The sequence below is a fragment of the Nycticebus coucang genome, chromosome 16, assembly GCF_027406575.1.
Source record: "Nycticebus coucang isolate mNycCou1 chromosome 16, mNycCou1.pri, whole genome shotgun sequence".
In the NCBI taxonomy this organism is placed as follows: domain Eukaryota; kingdom Metazoa; phylum Chordata; class Mammalia; order Primates; family Lorisidae; genus Nycticebus; species Nycticebus coucang.
The window spans coordinates 75,882,320-75,905,810 of record NC_069795.1 but is presented as its reverse complement, the minus strand read 5'-3'; the positions used below and the strand labels follow the sequence as shown (position 1 = coordinate 75,905,810).

Genomic DNA, 23,491 nt, shown 5'->3' with positions numbered 1-23,491 from the left:
AAAACTCTTTATCTCTAGTTCAACTTTGACATTTGGGGTGAAGGCTGAGCTTTGTTAGTGCTGCTAATTTGAGAGAGAAGTCAGAAATAAGGATTTCTTTTCTTTTTTAGAATATAAGAGTATGAGTTTATTTTATATTAGAGAGAGGGTTGGGAAGGATGAGAAAGAGAGAGCAGAGAGCAGGGAGTGAGAGAAGGGAAGATAGTAGTGGAGAAAGGACTGAGAGAATGGTGTGGCATCCCACAGAAAGAAAGGAAGAATGCCAGCCAGAAATCTGGATTTCTTGTTTTTATTTTTTTTTTAAGAAATATGGATTTCTTTATGAAATACTTTATTACTTAGAAACTGGACACAAATCACTTTTAAAATAACTATTTGCCTCAGCCTCCTGAATAGCTGGGACTATAGGCACCTGCCACAACTGTCTAGGGTTTTTTTTTTTTCTTTCTATTTTTAGTAGAGATGTTATCTCACTCTTGCTCAGGCTGGTCTTGAACTTGTGAGCTCAAGCAATCCACCCGCCTCAGCCTCCCAGAGTGCTAGGGTTACAGGCTTGAGTCACTGCGCCCAGCAGTGGCAGGCATTTTGAAACTTAAAAATGGGTGAACATGTCTAGCTGCCTAGATCAAGATATGTTTAAGAGTGCCATGATGGAAGAAACTGAAAGAGATTACAGACAAAAGCATTTTCGTAGTCTATGTGGAAAAGGATTTTATCAGCGGTGTCACTTAACAGAACACTATACTGTCCATACTAAGGAAAAACTGTCAGACATGTGGAAGAGAAGGTCAGTTGCGGCTGCACAATGATATGCACAAAGGCATGGTCAGGCATCTCTGCTCCATTTTTTGAAACATTGTCTCATTATGTCGCCCTCAGATTGCCATGTTGTCACAGCTCACAGCAACCTCAAACTCTTGGGCTTAAGCCATTCTCTTGCCTCAGTCTCCCAAGTAGCTGGGACTACAGGCGCCTGCCACAATGCCTGGCTCTTTTTTGTTGTCGTTGTAGTTGTCACATTGTTTTTTAGCAGCCCTGGGCAGGGTATAAACCTGCCAGCCCCAATGTACGTGGTTGGCGCCCTAACTATTGAGTACAGGTACCAAGCCTAAACTTTAGTTTTTTATCAACGAGGTGATGACCTCACTATTTCTGTGTTTCTTTTAAAAGGTTTCCCATGAAATTATAAACTCAACATCATTGGCCATTCCTGTTATATTAAAGAAGTTCTTTAAAGTAATTATATTGAAAAAAAATAATTATTTGAAACTATTGCATTCACTTTTAGTTTTGGGAGGTTTTTTTTTCAGTTGAACAGTGAGTTAGCTGCTATTTATTCCCCTTATTATCAATAAAATTCATACTCTTGGGTGGCGCCTGTGGCTCAAGGAGTAGGGTGCCGGTCCCATATGCCGGAGGTGGTGGGTTCAAATCTAGCCCTGCCCAAAAACCACAAAAAAAAAATAATAAAATTCATACTCTTAAATTGACAAGTTTATTAGGCAAGTTAGGTTCACTAATTCTAACCTTTAAGGTTGACATGGGCTCAAACTGGGCCTAAAAAGATTGATGGACCAGAGGAAGTCTTTTTTTTTTTTGTAGAGACAGAGTCTTACTTTATCACCCTCGTTAGAGTGCCGTGCATCACAGCTCACAGCAACCTCCAGCTCCTGGGCTTAGGCAATTCTCTGGCCTCAGCCTCCCCAGTAGCTGGGACTACAGGCGCCCACCACAACGCCCAGCTATTTTTTGTTGCAGTTTGGCCAGGGCTGGGTTTGAACCTGCCACCCTCGGTATATGGGGTCGGCACCCTACCCCCTGAGCCACAGGTGCCACCCAGAGGAAGTCTTATAAATGAGTATTTCCTCTATTTCAAAACATATTATCATTTAATAATTATATTTAAGATTTATATTAAGTGTAAATCCCAGTGACTTCCTCCACTTGAAAAATTAGGGGTAATAAGCCATTTTGTTTTATAATATTAAATTTAATTATGGGCTCGGCGCCTGTGGCTCAAGCAGCTAAGGCGCCAGCCACATACACCTGAGCTGGCAGATTCAAATCCAGCCTGGGCCCGCCAAACAACAATGACAGCTGCAACCAAAAAAATAGCCAGGTGTTGTGGCGGGTGCCTGTAGTCCCAGATACTTGGGAGGTAGAGGCAGGAGAATCGCTGAGCCTAGGAGTTGGAGGTTGCTGTGAGCCGTGATGCCATATCACTCTACTCAGGGTGACAGCTTGAGGCTCTGTCTCAAAAAAAAAAAAAATTAATTATGATAGTGAACTTTAAAAGACATATATTGCATTCATTAAAAATATTTTAATTTAAAATATTCTGATTTTAGCCAAAGTGGCTTATACCTGTAATTCTAGCACTCTGGGAGGCCGAGGTGGGTGGACTGCTTGAGTTTGAGACCAGCCCGAGCAACATTGAGAGCTTGTCTCTAAAAAAATAGCTGTGTGTTGTGGCGAGCACCTGTAGTCCCAGCTACTTGTGAGGCTGAGGCAAGAAAATTGCTTGAGGGCGGCACCTGTGGCTCAAAGGAGAATGGCAGTGGTTCCATATATCGGAGGTGGCGGGTTCAAACCCGGCCCTGGCCAGAAACTGCAAAAAAAGAAAAAAGAAAAAAGAAAATCGCTTGAGCCCAAGAATACAAGGTTGCTGTGAGCTATGATGCCATGGCATTCTACCGAGGGTGACAAAATGAGACTCTGACTCAAAACATACATACATACATACATAAAATATTTTTATTTCTAAAGTGTGTTAGTTTATCAACTTTTTGTTTATAAATAGAATTTAATAGCTCTCTAGGAAGAATGACATCTGAAATAAAATAATTTTTTCACCTTTAAAATTACATACTTTTATAACTTGGAGATTGAGAAATCTAATAAAATAATCGATTATTAAAAAAGTGATGAATCAAGTTACCGCTTCCACCATTAGGCAAAACCCAGCTACTTCTTGAAACTCCCAGGGACATTCTGAAAAACAAGTATTTTCCTCAGGATTGTGCTTTAAGTGCAGCAGATCAGGCTAATTGGCAAAGTGGTCAGCCTGAAAGTCTTCACTGGAAGTCTGACTGCCTAGGTTTTTTCCTGAACATCTAGTTTCACAGTTGCTCCCAAGACCTAATGCCTGACCTGAGCCTAGCTGCAAAAAGTGGACAACCACTGGAAAGTCTGGATACCCCCTGGACGCAGTTCTGGAAAGCAAATCTCTGGGTTATTTTTCCTAATGGAAGGCAGCCCACGCAGCTCCTCCCGCTGCAAGAAGCAGTCAAAGAGATGCCACGCCCATCACCCTACGTCCTTATAATAAACTAAAAAGGCTGGTATGATAGAATCAGGTGTACCTGCCCAAATAAACTTGCCCACCCAGGCAGGGTCAGGTTCATGGCCCTCCCAGGAAATCAGAATGCCACCAATTGCTGCCCTCCCTGACCCTTTAAATCCCCATCCACCATAACCCACGTGTGGAATTTCTTTCTTGATTTTACCCACCTGTATCCAGGTGGAAATAAAGACCACGTTATTTCTACAGAAAAAAAAATTTGATGAATCTAGGTGAAGGCTGTGTGGTTATTCACTGTACACGTACTATTTTTACAACTTTTCTCTAGGTTTGAATGTTTAAAAAATAATAAAAAGTCTAAGTCAGGAGTCTTTGTTTTCTTATGACTCTATCCTAATAAATATAACCAAATTTTTAGTGTTTCACATGGAAATTTCTTGGCTTGTAATGACTAATCTTTAAAATATGTATATGTTTTTTTGAGACAGGGTCTTGCTTTGTCCCTGGGTAGTGTGCCATGGTGTCACAGCTCACAGCAATCTCCAACTCTTGGGTTTAAGGGATTCTCTTGCCTCAGCCTCCCAAGTAACTGGGACTACAGGCGCATGCCACAACACCCGGCTATGTTTTGTCGCAGTTGTAATTGTTGTTTTAGCTGGCCTGGGCCAGGTTCAAACCCTCCAGCCTTGGTGTATGTGGCTGGTGCCGTAACCGCTGTGCTACGGGTACCAAGCCTAAAACATTTTTAAATTAATTTATGTTTCCCCCATGTTAGCATTTTTAGAAGTCTTATTAGTGAATTTTGCCAAATGACCAATTCACTGTTTACCAAATTTACCAAAATTATTTTTCTTTTAGCCTGTATAAAGCTTATAGCAGCTCATCAGATCAGATATTTATTGCAAAGTTAAATGGCAAGGAAAAAAAGAAAAACAAAGGGGCAGTGCCTGTGGCTCAGTGAATAGGGCGCCAGCCCCATATATCAAGGGTGGCGGGTTCAAACTCGGCCAGGCCAAACTGCAACCAAAAAATAGCCGGGTGTTGTGGCGGGCGCCTGTAGTCCCAGCTACTCCGGAGGCTGAGGCAAAAGAATCGCCTAAGTCCAGGAGTTGGAGGTTGCTGTGAGCTGTGTGATGCCACGGCCCTCTACCCAGGGCGATAAAGTGAGACTCTGTCTCTACAAAAAAAAAAAAAAAAAAGAAAAGAAAAACAAAGCTTAGAAGAATTTTGCCAAGTTTTAATTACTTGGTTTTTACTTGTACCCCCCTAAGCATTTAGTATTAGTGCATTTATTTCATTATATAAGAACATTTGCTAGCCATGAACAATGTGCACAAATTTGGAATTTCTAATGTAAAAACAAAAATCAAGAAAAATCTTATTTCTGGACTGAGCAAATCCTTAACACAGTTGAAGATCAGCTCCTTGAAACTATAGCTAGATATAGTTAGGCCAAAATAGGGACCCTCTACTGAGTGAAAGAAAGGGAAAAGAATTTGTCCACAGCCTAGCCTGAGCTGCTTATCCCAGAGCAGGGAAGCTGAGGGGCAAAGAGAAGCCTGGAGAGAAAGAGGAATGCCTAAACACCCCAGAATCCTGGCTCCCCAAGTCTTTCAGGACTATACCTCTAGCCAGTATAAATTGAGGATATCTTTTTTAAAAGAAACAAGTTTTAGGCAAATGGGGAAAATTGTGTGCTTTATGTAAATTTGTTTAGCTTTGGAAAATTCCACAATTGGTCATTCAGCAAATCAATATTAGAACCCTTGGTTCCCTGCACAGGGAAGGCAAGGTCTAATAAGGAGTGAGCTGATAGGTCCAGTCTTTGCGTCCAGGAAGACTTCTGCTTCAAGTTCCCCTGTCCACCCAAAGCAAATTCTCTAGTCAGAGAAAATTGACGGTCGGGGACTTAGAGACCAGTAGTGGTCCTTTAAACTGGATAGCTGAGATGGGCAGCTCTATAGCTCTGAGTTCCCTGAAGGCAGCAGCTACACCTGCAAGCTTGTCATGTCTTCTACAGCATCCCCACCATCTAGCGCAGTGTCTTGCACACAGTAGGAACTCAAAACTCCGTTGAATGAATTAATAAAGGAATGAAAAAATTCTGAAATTAAAAGAAGACTAGAACAGCAAAAATTTAGAACAAAGGAAAAAAGCAATGCAGAAGAGGCACAGAAAGTTACAGCAAGGTGTCAAAGAAAAAGTCTACCTGCAGCAGAAAACGGTGGCAAAGGATGTAGAAGAGGAAAAATTGAGCAGAAAAGGGAAGAAAAACTGTACTGTATATATAACTAGTTTAAGGGAGCTACTAGTTATTAGAAATGAATTATTAGCTGATTAGTTATATCTAATACATATTATCTATTTCTATCTAGAAACAACTAATATTTATAAATAAAAATTAAAGATAATTTCAAAAAACAGATCATGCCAAATCTTATAGACAACAGAAGAACAAGAAATACTTCAAAATCATTCTACTTCATCTGGATACACATGATATTAAAATTGGAAAAAATATATTATTATAAAGGGAAAATACAAACATATTTCACTTATAAATGAGGATGCAATATCTTAAACAACATATTAACAAGTTGAATTAAAAATTAATGTTCAATATGCTTTGGTCAAAATTAAATCCAATTTATGTGAGAATTAGTCACTATTTTCTTTTTTTTTCCTTTCCCTCACTCCCTCCCTCCTTCTCTGTCTACTCTCCTCTTCCCTCAACCCCCACCGTGTCATAAATTGTCATTAATTGTCCTCATATCAAAGGTGAGTACATAGGATTCATGCTTCTCCTATGATGCTTCACTAAGAATAATGTGTTCCACCTCCATCCAGGTTAATACAAATGCTACAAAAATCTCTGTTTTTTTAATGGCTGAATAATATTCCATGGTATACGTATACCACAGCTTGCCAATCCATTCCTGGGTTGAGGGGCATTTAGGCTGTTTCCACATTTTAGTGATTGTAAATTGAGCTGCGATAAACAGTCTAATACAAGTTTTTATAATAAAAGGATTTTTTTCCTTCTGGATAGATGCCCAGTAATGGGATTGCAAGATCAAACGGGAGGTCTAGGTTAAGTTCTTTAAGATTTCTCCATACTTCCTTCTAAAAAGGCTGTATTAGTTTGCAGTCCCATGAGCAGTGTAAAAGTGTTCCTTTCTCTCCACATCCGCGCCAGCATCTGCAGTACTGAGATTTTGTGATATGGGCCATTCTTGCTGGAGACAGATGATATCTCAGGGTGGTTTTAATTTGCATTTCTCTAATAATTAGGGATGATGAGCATTTTTTCATGTGTTTGCTAGCCATTCGTCTGTCTTCTTAAGAGAAGGTTCTGTTCATCTCTCTTCCCCACTGATGTATGAGATTGTTGGTTTTTTTCTTGTGGATTAATTGAAGTTCTGTATAGATCCTAGTTATTAAGCTTCTGTCTGATTCAAAATATGTAAATAGCCTTTCCCATTGGGTAGGTTGTCTATTTGCTTTGGTTGTTGTCTCCTTGGCTGTACAGAAGCTTTTCAGTTTAATTAAATCTCATTTGTTTATTATTGCCGTTGTTGCTACTGCCATGCAGTCTTCTTCATAAAGTCCTTCCCCAGGCCGGTATCTTCCAGTGTTTTTCCTATTTTTTCTTTGAGGATTTTTATCGTTTAATGCCTTGAATTTAAGTCCTTTATCTATCTTGAATCAATTTTTGTGAGTGGAGAAAGGTGCAGGTCCAGTTTCAGTCTTTTACATGTGGATATCCAGTTCGCCCAGCACCATTTATTGAATAGGGAGTCTTTCCCCTAGTGGATGCTCTTGTTTGGTTTATCGAAGATTAGGTGGTTGTAAGTTGTTGGTTTCATTTCCTGGTTTTCTATTCAATTCCAAATGTCTATGTCTCTATTTTTGTGCCAGTACCATTCTGTCTTGACCACTATGGCCTTGTAGTACCACCTAAAATCTGGTATGGTGATACCCCAGCTTTGTTTTTATTACTAAGAACTGCCTTAGCTATACGGGGATTTTTCTGATTCCATACAAAATGCAGAACCATTTTTTCTAATTCTTGAAAATAGGATGTTGGTATTTTAATAGGGATGGTGTTGAATTGGTAGATTGTTTTGGAAAGTATAAACATTTTAACAATGTTGATTATTCCCAGCCATGAGCATGGTATGTTCTTCCATTTGTTAAAGTCCTCTGCTATTTCCTTTCTTAGGGTTTCATAATTTTCTTTATAGAGAAAGAAAATTTTATACACCTCTTTTGTTAGGTGTATTCCTAAATATTTCATTTTCTTTGGGGCTATGGTGAAGGGAGTTGTGTCCTTAATTAACCTCTCATCTTGGCTGTTGTTGGCGTATACAAAGGCAACTAACTTGTGGACATTGATTTTATATCCTGAGACATTACTGTATTTTTTGATGACTTCCAAGAGTCTTGTAGTTGAATCTTTAGGGTTCTCTACGTATAAGATCATTTCATCAGCAAAGAGGGAGACTTTGACCTCCTCTGCTTCCATTTGGATGCCCTTTATTTTCTTGTCTTGCCTAATTATATTGGCTAGAACTTCCAACACTATGTTGAATAATAAGGGTGACAGAAGACAACCTTGTCTGGTTCCAGTTCTAAGAGGAAAAGCTTTCAGTTTTACTCCATTCAGTAAAATATTACCCTGTTTCCTCGAAAATAAGACAGTGTCTTATTTTAAGGTGTGCTCCCAAAGATGCGCTAGATCTTATTTTCAGGGGATGTCTTATCTTTCCTGTAAGTAGGTCTTATTTTTGGAGGCTGTCTTATTTTCTGGGAAACGGGGTAGCTGTGGGTTTGTCATAGATAGCTTCAATCAGTTTAAGATATGTGCCACCTGTGCCTACTCCTACTCCTCCTCAGTGTTCTAATTAGAAAAGGATGCTGGATTTATTGAATGCTTTTTCTGCATCTATTGAGAGGATCATACCGTCTTTGGTTTTGCTTCTGTTGATACAGTGAATAACATTTACGGACTTGCGCATGTTAAACCAGCCTTGCATCCCTGGTATGAAACCTACTTGATCATGATGTATGACTTTTTTGATGGTAAGCTGTAATCTATTGGCTAGGATTTTGTTGAGAATTTTTGCATCTATATTCATTAGTGAAATTGGTCTGAAATTCTCCTTTTTGGTTGGGTCTTTTCCTGTTTGGTTTTTTTTTTTGCAGTTTTTGGCTGGGGCTGGGTTTGAACCCACTACCTCCAGCATATGGGGCCGGTGCCCTACTCCTTTGAGCCACAGGTGCCACCCTTTTTCCTGGTTTTGGTATCAGGGTGATGTTTGCTTCATAGAAAGTGTTGGGGAAGATTCCTTCCTCCTTAATTTTTTGGAATGATTTCTATCAGTCTACTTTTTGAGACTTTGGGAAAAAAAGTAAGACGTTAACTGATGACTCTATACTGAACCTCAGAGTCAAAGCATTCTATGATAGACATACTCCTATCTGACAATGTGAATATCACTTTTTTGCATTATTATTATTGCTCAATATTTTGTTGCAGCAATCATCTCATTTCTTTTCTGAATGTATTTATCTTCGTTCATTATTTACAAGGGTTTGTTTCTAGTCCTTATCTTAAACATTGTTATTGTTATTAAATGTTAAGCCTTTTTAACTTTGTGAAGGCAAAAAGTGGAAACCAAATAAACACATGTATATGTATAGAGAAAATAAAAAAAATTAAATAAATTATTGCTTGCTGATCAAAAAGAAAGAAATGAATTATTAGCTGATTAGTTATATCTAATACACATTATCCCTATATGTAATATAAATTATACGTTACTAGCTTATTATACATATTATAATATCTTATTATCTTATTATAATATAAATTATACGTTACCAGCAAAATACACATTATATCAACATATGAATTCTAGAAATCCTTTTCTGAAAAGCAAAAGGGTTGATATAAAAATCAGGCAAAGGCATTACAAGAAGAAGAAATTACATATCAATACCACTCATGAAAAGACAAAATTCTTTGAAAAATATTAGCAAACCAATCCAACAATATGTAAAAAACACAGTGTACTATGATGAAGTATAGTATTTTTATCCCAAAAATACAACATTTGAAAATTAGCATTCAAAAAAGAAATCAACATTCGATATTTGAAAATCAGTCAATGTAATTCATCATATTAATAAATTAAAAAGGGAAACTGTTTGATAATAGATGCAAAAAAAGCATTAGAGAAAATTCGACATTCATTCCCAATTAAAAATCTCAGTAAATCAGTAAAAGGGAACTTCCTCAACCTCAGAAATGCCATCTTAAAAAAAAAAAAATATCATATTCAATGACCAAAGACTGAACACTTTTCCTCTGGGGTTGGGAATAGGGTAAAGATGTTTACTTTTACCACTCTAATTAAACATAGTACTAGAGTCTCCAGTCAGTGCAATAAGGCAAGAAAAAGAAAAAGTATACAGATTAGAAACAATTATGCTAAGTGAAATAATTGAGTTTAAAAAATACAAACGTCGGGTGGTGCCTGTGGCTCAAAGGGGTAGGGCACCAGCCCCATACGCCAGAGGAGATGGGTTCAAACCTGGCCAAAACCGCAAAAAAAAAAAAAAAAAAAAAAAAAAAACTGTTTGAAAATGCAAATTAATCTCTAATGACAAAACAGATCAGTGGTTGCTTAGGTAGTAGGTGATAGGAAAGATTACAAAGGAGCACAAGAAAATTTTGGGGAATGATTATGGATATATTTATTATTCTGATTATGGTAGTGTTTTCATACAACCCTGGTGTGTACATAGGGTGTACATACCCTATTCAACCTGTACAAACAGCATATTTTAAATATGTGTCTTTTATTATCCAATATATCTGAATAAAGCTGTGAAAAACAGGACTTAAAGGCAAATCAAACTAATAAAAAAAAAGTTCAGGGTGAAGTGTATAGGAGTTGTGATTGCCTTGGATGTAGAATGTAGATTTCTATGCACATTGTGAAAAGAGCCAGAAAGCATTAATAGAAAAGTATGATTTTAAGATCACCAGATTTAGTAAATAAATCTGGGCATGGTGGCTCTCACCTCTAATCCTAGCATATTGGGAGGTCTAGGCAGGAGGATCACTTGGGGCAGGAGTGAGACCCATCTCTACGAAAGATTTAAAAACTGGCTGGGTATGGTGGCATGTGCCTTGTAGTCCCAGCTACTCTTTTTTTGTTTGTTTTTTTCAGAGACGAGTCTTAGTTTATCGCCCTCAGTAAAGTGCTGTGGTATCACAGCTCACAGCAATCTCCAGCTCTTGGATTTAGGCGATTCTCTTGCCTCAGCCTCCCAAGTAGCTTGGAGGTGCCCTCCACAATGCCCGGCTATTTTTTTGCAGTTTGGCAGGGGCTGGGTTCGAACCCACCACCCTCGGAGTATGGGGCCAGTACCCTACTCACTGAGCCACAGGCACCACCCAGTCCCAGCTACTCTTAAAGCTGAGGCAGGAGGATATCACTTGATCCCAGGGGTTTGAGGTCGCAGTGAGTTATAAAGACACAACTTTAGCCCCAGCAATAGAACAAGACCTGTTCTCAAAATAAATAAATAAATAAATAAAATATATACATATATATGACTCCAAGTTTAACTTGAATTAAATAAGTTTATATAATGAGATTCAGAAAATATGATTTAAGTGTACAGTTTATTCTTTTTTTTTTTTTTTTTTTGTAGAGACAGAGTCTCACTGTACCGTCCTCGGATAGAGTGCCGTGGCGTCACACGGCTCACAGCAACCTCTAACTCTTGGGCTTACGTGATTCTCTTGCCTCAGCATCCTGAGCAGCTGGGACTACAGGCGCCCGCCACAATGCCTGGCTATTTTTTTGTTGCAGTTTGGCAGGGGCTGGGTTTGAACCCGCCACCCTCGGCATATGGGGCCGGCGCCCTATTCACTGAGCCACAGGCGCCGCCCTGTATAGTTTATTCTAATGCAAAGCTTGAGGATAGCCACCTGAGGAAAATAGACCCCAGAGGGATGTGGGAGTCAGTGCTCCAAAATGGGCAAGTTAAGCAGCTTTAGCAGGGTCACAACATTTTCTGTACCAGCCCAGTACCTTCTTTAAAGCAGTTTGATTAGTATAGCTTGTTACAGTCCACGGAAGATTGTTTTAACATTGTTCAGGGAGAGGATGTTAGAGAGGGTCTTTTCTCTGGTACCACGTGGTTATTCCTAATTGTTTACAAGAAAAACAGAAGTTCCAGCTGTATGCTATGTGACTCAGGCTACACAGTCATATTCCTCTCAAGGTTCAGAATAATTTGGAGCTTTTAACATTTGAATTATTTTATTTTACACAATGGATAACTGTTTAGTGTAAATATATCCTAAATATTACATGAAACGTACTGTACCAACATTGGTGTTTATCTAAAACTGGTGTTTATCTGAAACCTGAGACATTAAACAGCTGTCTTAATTTTGTGGAAGAAAATTAATGCAGTTAGAGTTTGGATGCATTTTTGACTTCAATATTTATAGGACAAATAACAAAAATCCCAAATGGATAAAATCCTCCCTACCACTAAAATAATAAAGATTCTCTCTCTCTTTTTTTTTTTTGTAGAGACAGAGTCTCACTTTACTGCCCTGGGTAGAGTGCCATGATGTCACAAGACTCACAGCAACCTCCAGCTCTTGGGCTTCCGCGATTCTCCTGCCTCAGCCTCCTGAGCAGCTGGGACTACAGGTGCCCACCACAATGCCCGGCTATTTTTTGGTTGCAGTTCAGCCGGAGCTGGGTTTGAACCCGCCACCCTCAGTATATGGGGCCGGCACCCTACTCACTGAGCCACAGGTGCCACCCTAAAGATTCTCTCTTATACTGAACTTCTCAAAACTGAAGCCCCATCCTAAATCTCTTTAGCTTTTAAGGACATGCCCCAGTATTTCATTAAGCAATCCTAGCTGTTGTGTTTCAGACTTTCAAATTTCCCCAAGGGCTGAGGCAAAATTCAAATTTAACTGGCCTTGTACTTTATTTGGCAATCCTAGAAGATGTCTTATCAGAAGTGTATAAAATCAAGCCTCTAAAAGGGCACCTGCTTGAATTCTTAAGTTTATTTTGACTGCGATGAAGCTTGTGAACTGCTTGTATACCAAAGGCTGTATGCTCCATGTTCAGCATAGGTCTTTACAGCTGGTGCTCAGGAAATATTTTTGCTTTGCAAAATGGGTGAAGATAGGGACCGCATCCAACTTGCTCACCATTTTCTCTCCAGGGCCTATTACAATGCCTGGTGCTCAATGAATATATGAGTAAATGAATAGCTGCTTTTCATGCCCCAGAAAATAGTAGCATTGACCTTTTTTTTTTTTAGAAACAGAGTCTCACTTTATGGCCCTCGGTAGAGTGCCGTGGCCTCACGCAGCTCACAGCAACCTCCAACTCCTGGGCTTAAGCGATTCTCTTGCCTCAGCCTCCCGAGTAGCTGGGACTACAGGCGCCCGCCACAACGCCTGGCTATTTTTTGGTTGCAGTTTGGTCAGGGCCAGGTTTGAACCCACCACCCTCGGTATATGGGGCCAGCGCCTTACAGGCTGAGCCACAGGCGCCGCCCCAGCACTGACCTTTTAACTCCAGCCCTTGTGGTTGGCTGATCGATTTCTTGGGCAGGCCCCTATTCTGTTTTTTTGGCTTGTTTCTTCATTTTTGCTGTGTGTCTCAGGTTGCTATTTTCTTTTATTTTGTGTGTGACAGACCTACTTTTACCCACAATGCCTCACTCTTGTTGTTTTTCACTTTGGCATCTGGGTGATTGCTCTGAGACTCTCAGGCCCTTGGCCCTTTGGGAAACTTAAAGTCTGAAATACAACAGCTAAGATTGCTAATGAAATACCAGGGCATTTCCTGAAGAGCTAAGATTTGGGATGGGGCTTCAGTTTTGTGGAGAACTTCGGGATTAATGAAAATATTATGTTAGTGATGGGGAGGGTTTTACCCATTTAGGATTTTTGTTTTCTGTCCTATAAATATCTGAAATGCAAAATGCATCCAAATGCTAAATGCATCCATTTTCTTCCATAAAATTAAGAAGTTAAGGTTCTTCCCTGTAGTTTATTCCCACAAATGAGTGGAGATTATAGATGTTATTTCTAGTGAGAGAAGGCCAATGTGAAGAAAAATGTCTTGTGCTTCGAGGATTTCAGAATTATAAAGAATCTCAGGAATAACTTAGTATAACTCCCATACTTAGTATCAACTGTCTTGTTTTGAAGATGATTACAAAGCCCAGAGACTCTCCCAGGATCACACAGTGAATGACATCAGTGAATGAAAAAGGTACCACCAAACTTTTGAGCCTGCAACCCAGTTTCTAGTTTTTATTAATAGTAGTCCAGGGGGCGGCTCCTGTGGCTCAAGGAGTAGAGCGCTGGTCCCATATGCCGGAGGTGGTGGGTTCAAACCCAGCCCCGGCCAAAAATCACAAAAAAAAAAAAAAAAAAAAATAGTAGTCCAGGAAGGCGTGGCAGCTACAGGGTAGAGAAATAGTAAAATCAAGTCAAGCATACGGTGCTAAGCAGACATGCTATTCTTGTTGACATGTAAAATATTGTCTTTGGGTGTTTTTGAGTCCAAGCCTTCCTCCACCTTTAAAGTTTCCTGTACCTATGTGTGTCCCATGCTGATTTATTCTTCCTGTACAGTTATATTTTTGTCATGGGGGAAAAAAACCAACTTGACCTTTGAGAATAAAGAGTAACACAGTATTTCCAAAAGTCTAATAAAAATCATACATTTCCCCAACATAAAACTACCCAGGTTTACAAATAAGTTGTAGTTCTCTGCTTTTAGCTGTAGACATAATTCTGTGTGATGGCTCTTGGTTTTAGCCATGCTACAGATACGGGAACCATTCACATTTACTTTTATTGTTAAGGTGACCCCAAAATTATCACTGCAAACTTTGCTTTGAATTCAGACATGGAAAGGGAAGCTGAGACTAAAGCTGTTTCTAAAATAAATACAAATTGGAAAATTAAGTTATTAATAAATACAATGTTCATAATAAGAAATTTTAAAACATGGGATCCCCAAGCAAAAAATAGTAAAATGTGTCATTGGTGTTGAAACTGGAAACCACACAACATTGTGACATTGCTAAATTAAGCATAGGTTACTGTGGTTTAGGTGACCTCAAAGCTCTGGCTCGTTTCTATGGTAAAGAAATTTTCACAGTTTAGGAAGTGGAGGGGAAAACGGTAGCAGAGATTGCTCGATGGACAGAATACCTGCCCTAGGTTATTCCTCAGATGCAAATGTCTGAGATAGTTTTAAGCTACTATGAGGTTGATACAAGCTTCCACACAAGTGTTACATTGGAGAAGAATAAGGTAAGAGGAGAGGAGGAATACCACATTTTGTAAATAGGAAAAAAAAAGTTCTGCAGGAATTCATCAAATATTAAGTTTTACTATAAAGATTACAAAGAGAAAGAATCCTATCAATTCCCAGCACAAATGAATTAGAGAAAAATGCAACTGAACAGACGTACTTACCCCTCGCGAGGGAAGATGAGGTTTCATTATGGGAGGTAGTACCGTGGCAAATGTTTCGAGAGTGCCGGTGGAGAGGTGGTACAGATACCGGAAACGTGAGCATTTGCTTTTGTCGTTATGGTGACGCAAGAATTGTCACTGCAACCTTTGCTCTGCGTTCAGACTTGGCCACTCCGCACGCTGCAGGTGGAGGAGTGTGCCTGGGAGAGGGGGGGCTGGGATGCAGCCCTGCAATCTATGCTTGCAGGGGTCTGCCCCGCCTCCCGAGGCTGCATTGCAGTGGGCTGTGCTAGGTTCCTGTGTGTGGAAGGATAGGGGGCTTTTCTGCAGCAGGAGGGACTCGAAGGACACGGAGGATCATGATATCATTTAAGGCATACGATCCTGAGGTGCTCAGGGTCTCGCATCCCCCAATTTGGGCCGAAAGACTGACAGCGCTCCCGGTCCGCGCTCACAGCAGCGGTTGCAATGCTTCGTCCGGTCCGGCAAGGGCCGCTCTCGCCGACGGTTCGTCTCCGCAGCGCCCCCTCCCCCGCCCGCGGCCGCCGCCGGCGCGTGCGCGTGCGCGCTCCCCGGGTGCAGCCAGTCTGCGTGCGTGAGTGGGAGGTGGCAGGCCTGCGACTCGGGCTTTCGCGACTGACTGTTCTAGCGCGACGTCTCCAGCCATGAACCGGTTCGGTACCCGGTTGGTGGCAGCCACGGCGACTCCGTCGCCACCGACGAAAATCCGCAGCAATGAAAACCTCGATAAAATCGATATGTCTCTGGGTGAGGGACGGAGTTGGCGTGGGGGGAGGGCGCGGGCGGGACCCAGTGGCGCGGTCTGTGGGGGAAGGGGCGGTTGACCGCAGGGGCCGGTGGAGTTTTCTTGAGGGTGGGCGGGACCGGGCGGGGAACGCCGGCGGCTGGGGGGTGTAGGGGCCGAGCCCGAGGGACCCGGGGCCCTGAGGCCGAGAGGCTGGGGCTGAGCGGGGCCGGGGGGCCGGGGATTCGGAGGGCGCCGCCGCTCGCCGGCCACCCGGCTCTTTGTGAGAAGGACTCCGCGGGTTTCCCTCGAGCGTGTTCGCCGTGGGCGTTTTCGGGAGCGAGGGGAACGGCCCGACGAAGCCCTGATTTCTGGAGAAAGGGGTCCGAGAACGCAGCTGGCTGGGCGGTCAGTTAAAACCGGTGGGTCAGTTAAAACCTGAGACGGGCGCCGCTTAGGGACGGGCCGGCTCGGCAGCGGCCGTCGGAAGGGACCTTGGAGCAGTTCCGTGGAGTGTTGTAGTGAGCGGAGCCTAATGAAGCGCCTTCCCCCTGTCCAGGCCTCAAAGTTAGCTAATTAGAAAAAGAATAAGGCATAAACGAAGAACAGATGTGCGTGGATCGCTGAGGAGCCAGGTAAAGCGAAGGGTTTAGCACTTCTGGGAAGCGTGGCATGGTTTGGAGCCAATTAGATAAGAAGAAGGTTGGCGATTCCATTAAAAATTCAGACCTACCCCTGCTGAGGCACTAGTCTCGGGCTGAGCTGGGCTAAGTAAAGTAGTTCCATTTTTGTCAGCATTCAGGTGGTGGCGTTGGGTGTAGCCAGCCCTGCCAGCTCTTGATGGGGCCTGCAGGTTTCCAGTACCTGACTGGTGGCTTCAGAGGTGTGACTTCTCTGAGGACGGTGTTCAGGATGATATCCATCATGCAAACATTCTTTCGGTTGTCATTTCTTTCCATTTTGGTTTCTCTTGTGGTTTGGAAAAATTTTGATCGAAAGCCAAGAACTCTTGGTTTTTAGGATTGCCACAGTTCAGAACCCAATGTAAGAATTAAGTAAATTATCAGAATAACAAGTTGGCTTCAAGTCTCCACTTACTGCACCTCAGAAAGGAGCCTGGAAGAAATGAGAAATCATATGAGCTAAGGCCAAGGGATAGTATAATAACGAGTATTCATTGAGTGCTTACTACCTGCCAGGTCCTGGACTGAACATTTTGTTTTCTTTTTTTTTTTTGAGACAGAGTCTCACCTTGTCACCTTCAATAGAGTGCCATTGCATTATAGCTCACAGCAACCTCCAACTCCTGGGCTCAAATGAGTTGGGCAGGCCTGGGCTGGATTCAAACCCACCAGCTCAGGTGTATGTGGCTGGCGCCTTAGCGGCTAAGCCACAGGTGCCAAGCCCCTTGTTTTATTTTCTTAAGAAATGGGGTCTGGCTCAGCGCCTGTGGCTCAAGCTGCTAAGGTGCCAGCCACATACATCTGAGGTGGCAGGGTTTGAAACTCACCCGGGCCACCAAACAACAGTGAGGGCTGCAACCAAAAAATAGCCCAGCATCGTGGTGGGTGCCTGTAGTCCCAGCTACTTGGAAGGCAGAGGCAGGAGAATCGCTTGAGCCCTGGAGTTTGAGGTTGCTTTGAGCTGTGATGCTACGGCACTCTACCCAGGGCGACAACTTGAGGCTCTGTCTCCAAAAAAAAAAAAAAGAGAGGTGGGGTCCATGACTTACTCCCTGTATGACTTTGAGCAAGTTACTTAATTTCTTTATGCTGCAGGTTTCCATAACAGGAAATAACAATGGCTTATATAAAGTCTCTGTGTATGAAAAGGAATAAAGGTTTCCATAAAGGAATAACAATGGCTTATATAAAGTCTCTGTGTATGAAAATAAAATACAGTGCCTGTCAAGTACCAGGACTGTGCTAAGCAGTTTATGTATGTCTTTCGATTCATTTAATACTTACAGTAACCCTATGAGACAAACACTTTTTTTTTTTTGACAGTCTCACTATGTCACCCTTGGTAGAGTGCTGTAGTGTCACAGTTCACAGCAACCTCAAACTCTTGGGCTCAAGCAATTCTCTTGCCTAAGCTTCCCAAGTAAGCTGGGACTACAGGTGCCTGCCATAATACCCGGCTATTTTTTGTTGCAGTTGTCATTGTTTAGGTTCCAACTCGCCACCATTGGTGTATGTGGCTGGCACTGTAACCACTGTGCTACGTGTGTGGAGCCGAGACAAACACTATTATTACTACTTTTCTGCCTCCAAGTCACTATGGCTAATAAGTGACAGAGGCAGGATCTGAACTAAGACAGTGGCTCTGGATTCTACACTCTGTCACTAGAAGTAGAAACCTCAGGGTTATTTTGAGGATAAACCAAGTTACCATATCTAAAATGCTTAGTTCTAGGCAGCATGGTGTCACACCTATAATCTCAGCTCTTTGGAAGGCTTAGAGAAGATTGCTTGGGGCCAGGAGTTTGAGTCCAGTCTGGGCAACACCTCATAGGATTTTTATGAGGATAAACCAAGTTACCATATGTAAAATGCTTAGTTCTAGCCAGAGCCGTGTCTCATGCCTGTAGTCTCAGCTCTTTGGGAGGCCTGGGCAGAGAATTACTCCAGAGCATGAGTTTAAGTCCATCCTGGGCAACACAAGGAGACCCTTCTCTACAAAAAGATAAAAATAAATTAGATGGGCGGGTGGCACATGCCTGTAGTCCCAACTACGAGGGAGGCTGAGGCCACACCTGGGCTAGAGTGCAGCACTGTACTCTACTCACTGCCTTCTGGAGCTCCTGGATTCAGTCAGTCCTCTGCCTTCAGCTTCCCTAGTAGCTGGGACTACAGGGATGTGCCACCAGCCTAATTTTTTTTTATTTTTTATTTTTTGTAGAGACAGGGTCTCCCTGTGTTGCCCAAGCTGTTATTCCTGTTTTATGGAAACCTGAGAAATGGAGAAATTAAGTAACTTGCTTAAAGTCATACAGGGAGTAAGTGGTGGAGCCAGCGTTTCATTCTAGCTCTGGAGCCCCCAGCTATAAGGAAATGTCAAACATTTTTCACACCAATACGTTTCTTAAGTTTCTAGGTTTTTTTGTTTGCTTTTTTGCATGCATTCTATTTGGTGAGTAAGGTGTTTAAGTGAAGAAAATCAAGGGGTGATTCTCTTTGAGGGAGAAATGAAGTGCTTCAGAGAGCTGAAATAGAACTTAGTCTCTATTCTCTTCCTTGAGAACATACAGCAGTCTGTATTTTAGTGAGAATTTTACAGAAATGGGGTGAAGACATTACTGTCTATTTTGGATGATTATTATGCTTTGTGAATATTTCATCTGCAGGTCTTCAGAGGTTGTAGAATCTGATTTCTTACTTTTTTGTTTTAAATCATGGCTGTAGTTGTTTTTATATGAATTTCAAATAGAATATCTACCAGGTATATCTAGCTGGCCTCATGACTCAGTTTATTTTAAAAATGGGTATTATGAATACTAAATAGGATTTTTGTACTAATTAAGTGGGTACATGTCAGAACAACACGTATTAGTACTCAGTTACTATGACTTTTTATTACCATGTACTGTATATACACCTAGTGCTATGGAAGAAACTATAAGTAGCTTATTGTAAGGGATTTGTGTTTTCTTTTGATGCCTACCTGTCTATTCATTAGGTAGAAGGAAGCTATTTTCTTCTTTTAGATTGGGAGATTCCTCTTTGCCATAGTACTCATTTAACTCATTTGAGGATTTAGATAATAACATGTTTAAATGTGAAATGTAATTTTATATTTAATACAGTTTGTATGCTTTGCTACTTTTAAGTTTTAGTTACATTTAGATTCTGAATGCTTTATTTTAAAACTAACTATATTAGTTGGAATTCTGCCTTTTTAAAAATTTTTTTATTTTTTTAGAGGTAGAGTCTCACTTTATCGCCCTTGGTAGAGTGCTGTTGCCTCACAGCTCACAGCAGCCTCCAACTCCTGGGCTTAGATGATTCTCTTGCCTCAGCCTCCCAAGTAGCTGGGACTACAGGCGCCTGCATTTGCCAGGATTCCTGGCTAGTTTTTCTATTTTTAGTAGGGATGGGATCTTGTTCTTTCTCAGGCTGGTCTTGAACTTATGAGTTCAGGCAATCTACCCGCCTTTAGCCTCCCAGAGTGTTAGGATACAGGTGTGAGCCATTGTGCCAGGCCGAGAAAGTGGGTATCTCTTTAATGATTATTCTTGGCATCTGGTAACCTCCTTTAACAGATATAAATAGGAATCTATAGTACATTTAGTTTTCTGGTCTTTTACATAGTTCTGTTGTGTTATTATAAGCAATGTGATGTTTATGAATTATCTTGGGGTAGTTTGAAAGGATTTTGGGGTATATAGAAGCTTAGAGAGATCAATATAAAAAGAAAATAATGCAACTCTGCAGTTTTTGGCTGGGGCTGGGTTTGAACCCGTCACCTCTGGCATTTGGGGCTGGCGCCCTACGCCTTTGAGCCACAGGCACCACCTAATAATGCAACTCTGAATTACTTTGCTAGAAGAGGAAAACTAATATTATTTCTTTTACCCTGTACCTTTATTATAGCATTTGTTTAATTTTGTGTTTGTTATTTCCATGAATAATTTTAAACATATTAGAAAAAGGACAGTATTTTACTTTTGTTTGTTTTAGTTATGGCATGGTCTGACATATATTCATTGTAAATAGTGTATGCTCAATAAATATTTGTGGAATTGAGGTGAATTTAGAAATTTAGTATTTTGACTGAATAATTATTTTTTGACTACTTAGCTATGCTGAAATGTAGTCATTTTTATTAAAAATAGAGACTTCTAGAAAAATAGACACTTCTGTGATTCTGGAAAGTAAGCATGATAATTTTTACAAGTAAGTTTTAGCTTATTTACATTTATCAGAGAAGAAAATACTAAGGAGGCTGGAGAGGTGGCTCAGTCTGGGAGGCTTAAGTGGGTGGATTGCTTGAGTTCAGGAGTTGGAGACCAGCCTGAGCGAGACCTTGTCTCTAAAAAAAAAAAAAAACAGATAGTTGGGCATTGTGGTGGGTGCCTGGAGTCCAGCTGTTTGGGAGGCTGAAGCAAAGAGGATCACTTGAGCCCACCAGTTTGAGGTTGCTGTGAGCTACCACGCCACAACACTCTTCGGACGATGCAAAAGGTGAGACACTATCTCAAAAAAAAAAAAAAAAAGAAAAAGAAAATACTAAGGATCATAGAACTCTTCATTAATTGGTAGATCTGCTTTGCGTTATTTTTGTTTTGTTTTCAGAGATGGGGTCTTGGCTGTGTCTCCCAGGCTGAACTACAGTGTCACAGTCATAGCTCACTATGACCCCAAACTTCTGGGGGTCAGGAGATCCTCCTGCCTCAGCCTCCCAACTAGTGAGAGCTACAGACACATGCCACCATGCCTGGCTAATTTTTTTTTAACCTTTTGTAGAGATGGGAGTCTCACTATGTTATGTAGGCTGGCCTTGAATTCCTGGCCTCAAATAGTTCTTCTGCCTTGGCTTCCAAAGCACTGGAATTACAGGAGCCACCATGCCTGGTCTTGCTTTGGGCTATTGTAAAGCAGCTGATTGGAAGTTTATCTTTTTATTATCCTCTTATGAAATTGCTTTCAGAGTAGAAAAGAAATTAGGGACATAGGAAGTTTGTCAACTAGAAAATGAGACTGACATTAAGTTAAGATGAAAGTAATTTTGGTATTTCCTCTATCATAGATGATATCATCAAATTAAATCGAAAAGAAGGAAAGAAGCAGAATTTTCCAAGACTAAATAGAAGACTCCAGCAAAGTGGTACCCGGCAATTCAGGATGAGAGTACGATGGGGAATCCAACAGAATTCTGGTAAGTTTTAATAAAAAGCTGTTATTTATGAGTTCATAGCATACTGTTTTCAACATATACTTAACACATGGAGGAAATATTAGATGTCATTACCCTTTGTTATTTATATTTCTTCTACTCTCAGGTTTTTGGTTAGATCTTAAGACCTGGTAAAATTTAAGTTGTCTTAAATAGTAGATAATAGTGTTTCTTAAAAACATTTATTTTGAAGTAATTTCAGTTTATGAGTAGTCTGAATTATATTTCTGATGTAGATTTGCAAAGGATCTTTCAGAAGCTCCTATCTCCATTTCAGTGAATGTTCCTTTAAATTATCTATCTGGGGCGGCGCCTGTGGCTCAGTGAGTAGGGCACCGGCCCCATATGCCGAGGGTGGCGGGTTCAGACCCAGCCCCAGCCAAACTGCAACAACAACAACAACAACAACAACAACAACAAAATAGCTGGGCGTTGTGGCGGGTGCCTGTAGTCCCAGCTGTTCGGGAGGCTGAGGCAAGAGAATCGTGTAAGCCCAAGAGTTAGAGGTTGCTGTGAGCCGTGTGATGCCACAGCACTCTACCCTAGGGCGGTACAGTGAGACTCTGTCTCTACAAAAAAAAAAAAAAGAAAAAAAATTGTCTATCTGATGATGACTAACTCCAGATTAAATGTACATATTTCTGCAAAGTTACAGGAAATAGACTCCTTTTTTTATCTGAGAATGATTTAGAAAATAACCAAAAATAAATAGGAAATAACCCCCAGACTCTTTATCTTATCATCTAGACCTTTAGGATTTGTTAAATCCTCCAAAAGTGACACTCAGAATGGAATTCTTTAGATATAATCTGAAACTCCACATACATGGTTATTTTTGATAATCTGAAATTTATTTGCTCATAACCATCTTGTTCAAAAATGGATTGAAGACAGTAACTGAACACTTAATTATGATATAGCCTGTTAACTTTTTTTTAGCAGCAGTATCATTGTTTAAAAAAAATTAGTTCAAATTAAAAAGCTCTAAATCTCTTTCACATACATAAAAATATTTGACAAATTAGTTTCTTTTTTTAATTTTTTTTTCAGTTTATTCTGTTCTTTTTTTTTTTTATTGTTGGAGATTCATTGAGGGGACAAAGAACCAGGTTACATTGATTGCATTTGTTAGCTAAAGTCCCTCTCATAATTGTGTCCCACCCCCCAGAGGTGTGTCATACACCGGGACTCCCCTCCCCCACTTCCCTCTTCCTGTTCTTTCCTTTTCCCACCCCCACCCCCCACCATGTACTAGGTCATTAATTGTCCTCATATCAGAATTGAGTACATAGGATTTTTGTTTTCTCCCTTCTTGTGATGCTGACAAAGTAGCTTCTCAATTGATTTTTCTCTATATGTTGAAAAATAAAAATGATCTCCAGTGGGTTGAGCATAATTAGTTCTATGTTTAATATGCCAACATGTCCTTAAAATATGTATAACTGAGATTGGGCGCTATAAAAAATTTCCTCTTCCCTAATAACTTCTTTTTTTTTTTTTTTTGCAGTTTTTGGCCAGGGCTGGGTTAGAACCGGTATATGGGGAGCTGGCACCCTATTCCTTTGAGCCAGAGGTGCCACCCAACCCTAATAATTTCTTAAATAAAAAGTAAATTCTGTGTCAGGTATTTAGCTGTAGTGAATGAGTATTTAATTGCAGTAATTTATACTTAAAAAGATGTCTTATAAATATAATTCAATATATCATATCTACAGATTTGTTTAAAATAACTAGGGCTTGCAGGAGCCAGAAATATATTCATTAATATGTTAAATAACTGATAAATGCTGCTAAGAATTAACTAGGTTCTAGGGCTATATAAAGATGCAGTCTTTTACTTCAAGGAATTAATTTCTAGTAGCAGAATAGCAGAGATAAGATAGAAAAGGTAAAGTGTGAGAATGCCATAAGAGAAATTTAGGCAGTATTATAGAACTTTAGACAGGGATTCTAAATTCTGTGTCAAAAATATCAGGTAATTTAATAGGGTGAATATGTT

At 40.6% G+C, this 23,491-nt stretch overlaps 2 protein-coding genes across 5 annotated transcripts in view; one reads left to right on the top strand and one right to left on the bottom strand.

Annotated features, from left to right (window-relative positions):
• RUBCN (rubicon autophagy regulator) overlaps positions 1 to 15,372 on the bottom strand; it is a 91,063-nt gene extending 75,691 nt beyond the window's left edge. The window contains exon 1 of one of the 4 annotated variants that reach the window (XM_053564522.1): positions 14,853 to 15,372. Coding sequence is in view for 2 of the 4 variants with exons in the window: in XM_053564525.1 (XP_053420500.1) it covers positions 14,853 to 14,879 (27 nt within the window). In the remaining 2 variants the exon portion in view is untranslated. Of the gene's footprint in view, positions 1 to 2,364; positions 2,385 to 14,852 lie in introns of those variants that run through there. The other 3 variants (XM_053564525.1, XM_053564530.1, XM_053564524.1) reach the window with 3 other exon arrangements.
• Positions 15,373 to 15,376: 4 nt separating this feature from the next.
• Positions 15,377 to 23,491, top strand: part of FYTTD1 (forty-two-three domain containing 1) — a 31,410-nt gene continuing 23,295 nt past the window's right edge. Inside the window, exons 1-2 of the mRNA XM_053564542.1 lie at positions 15,377 to 15,620; positions 21,346 to 21,474. Of these exons, the coding sequence (XP_053420517.1) occupies positions 15,518 to 15,620; positions 21,346 to 21,474 (232 nt within the window). The 5' untranslated portion in view covers positions 15,377 to 15,517. The remainder of the gene's footprint in view (positions 15,621 to 21,345; positions 21,475 to 23,491) is intronic.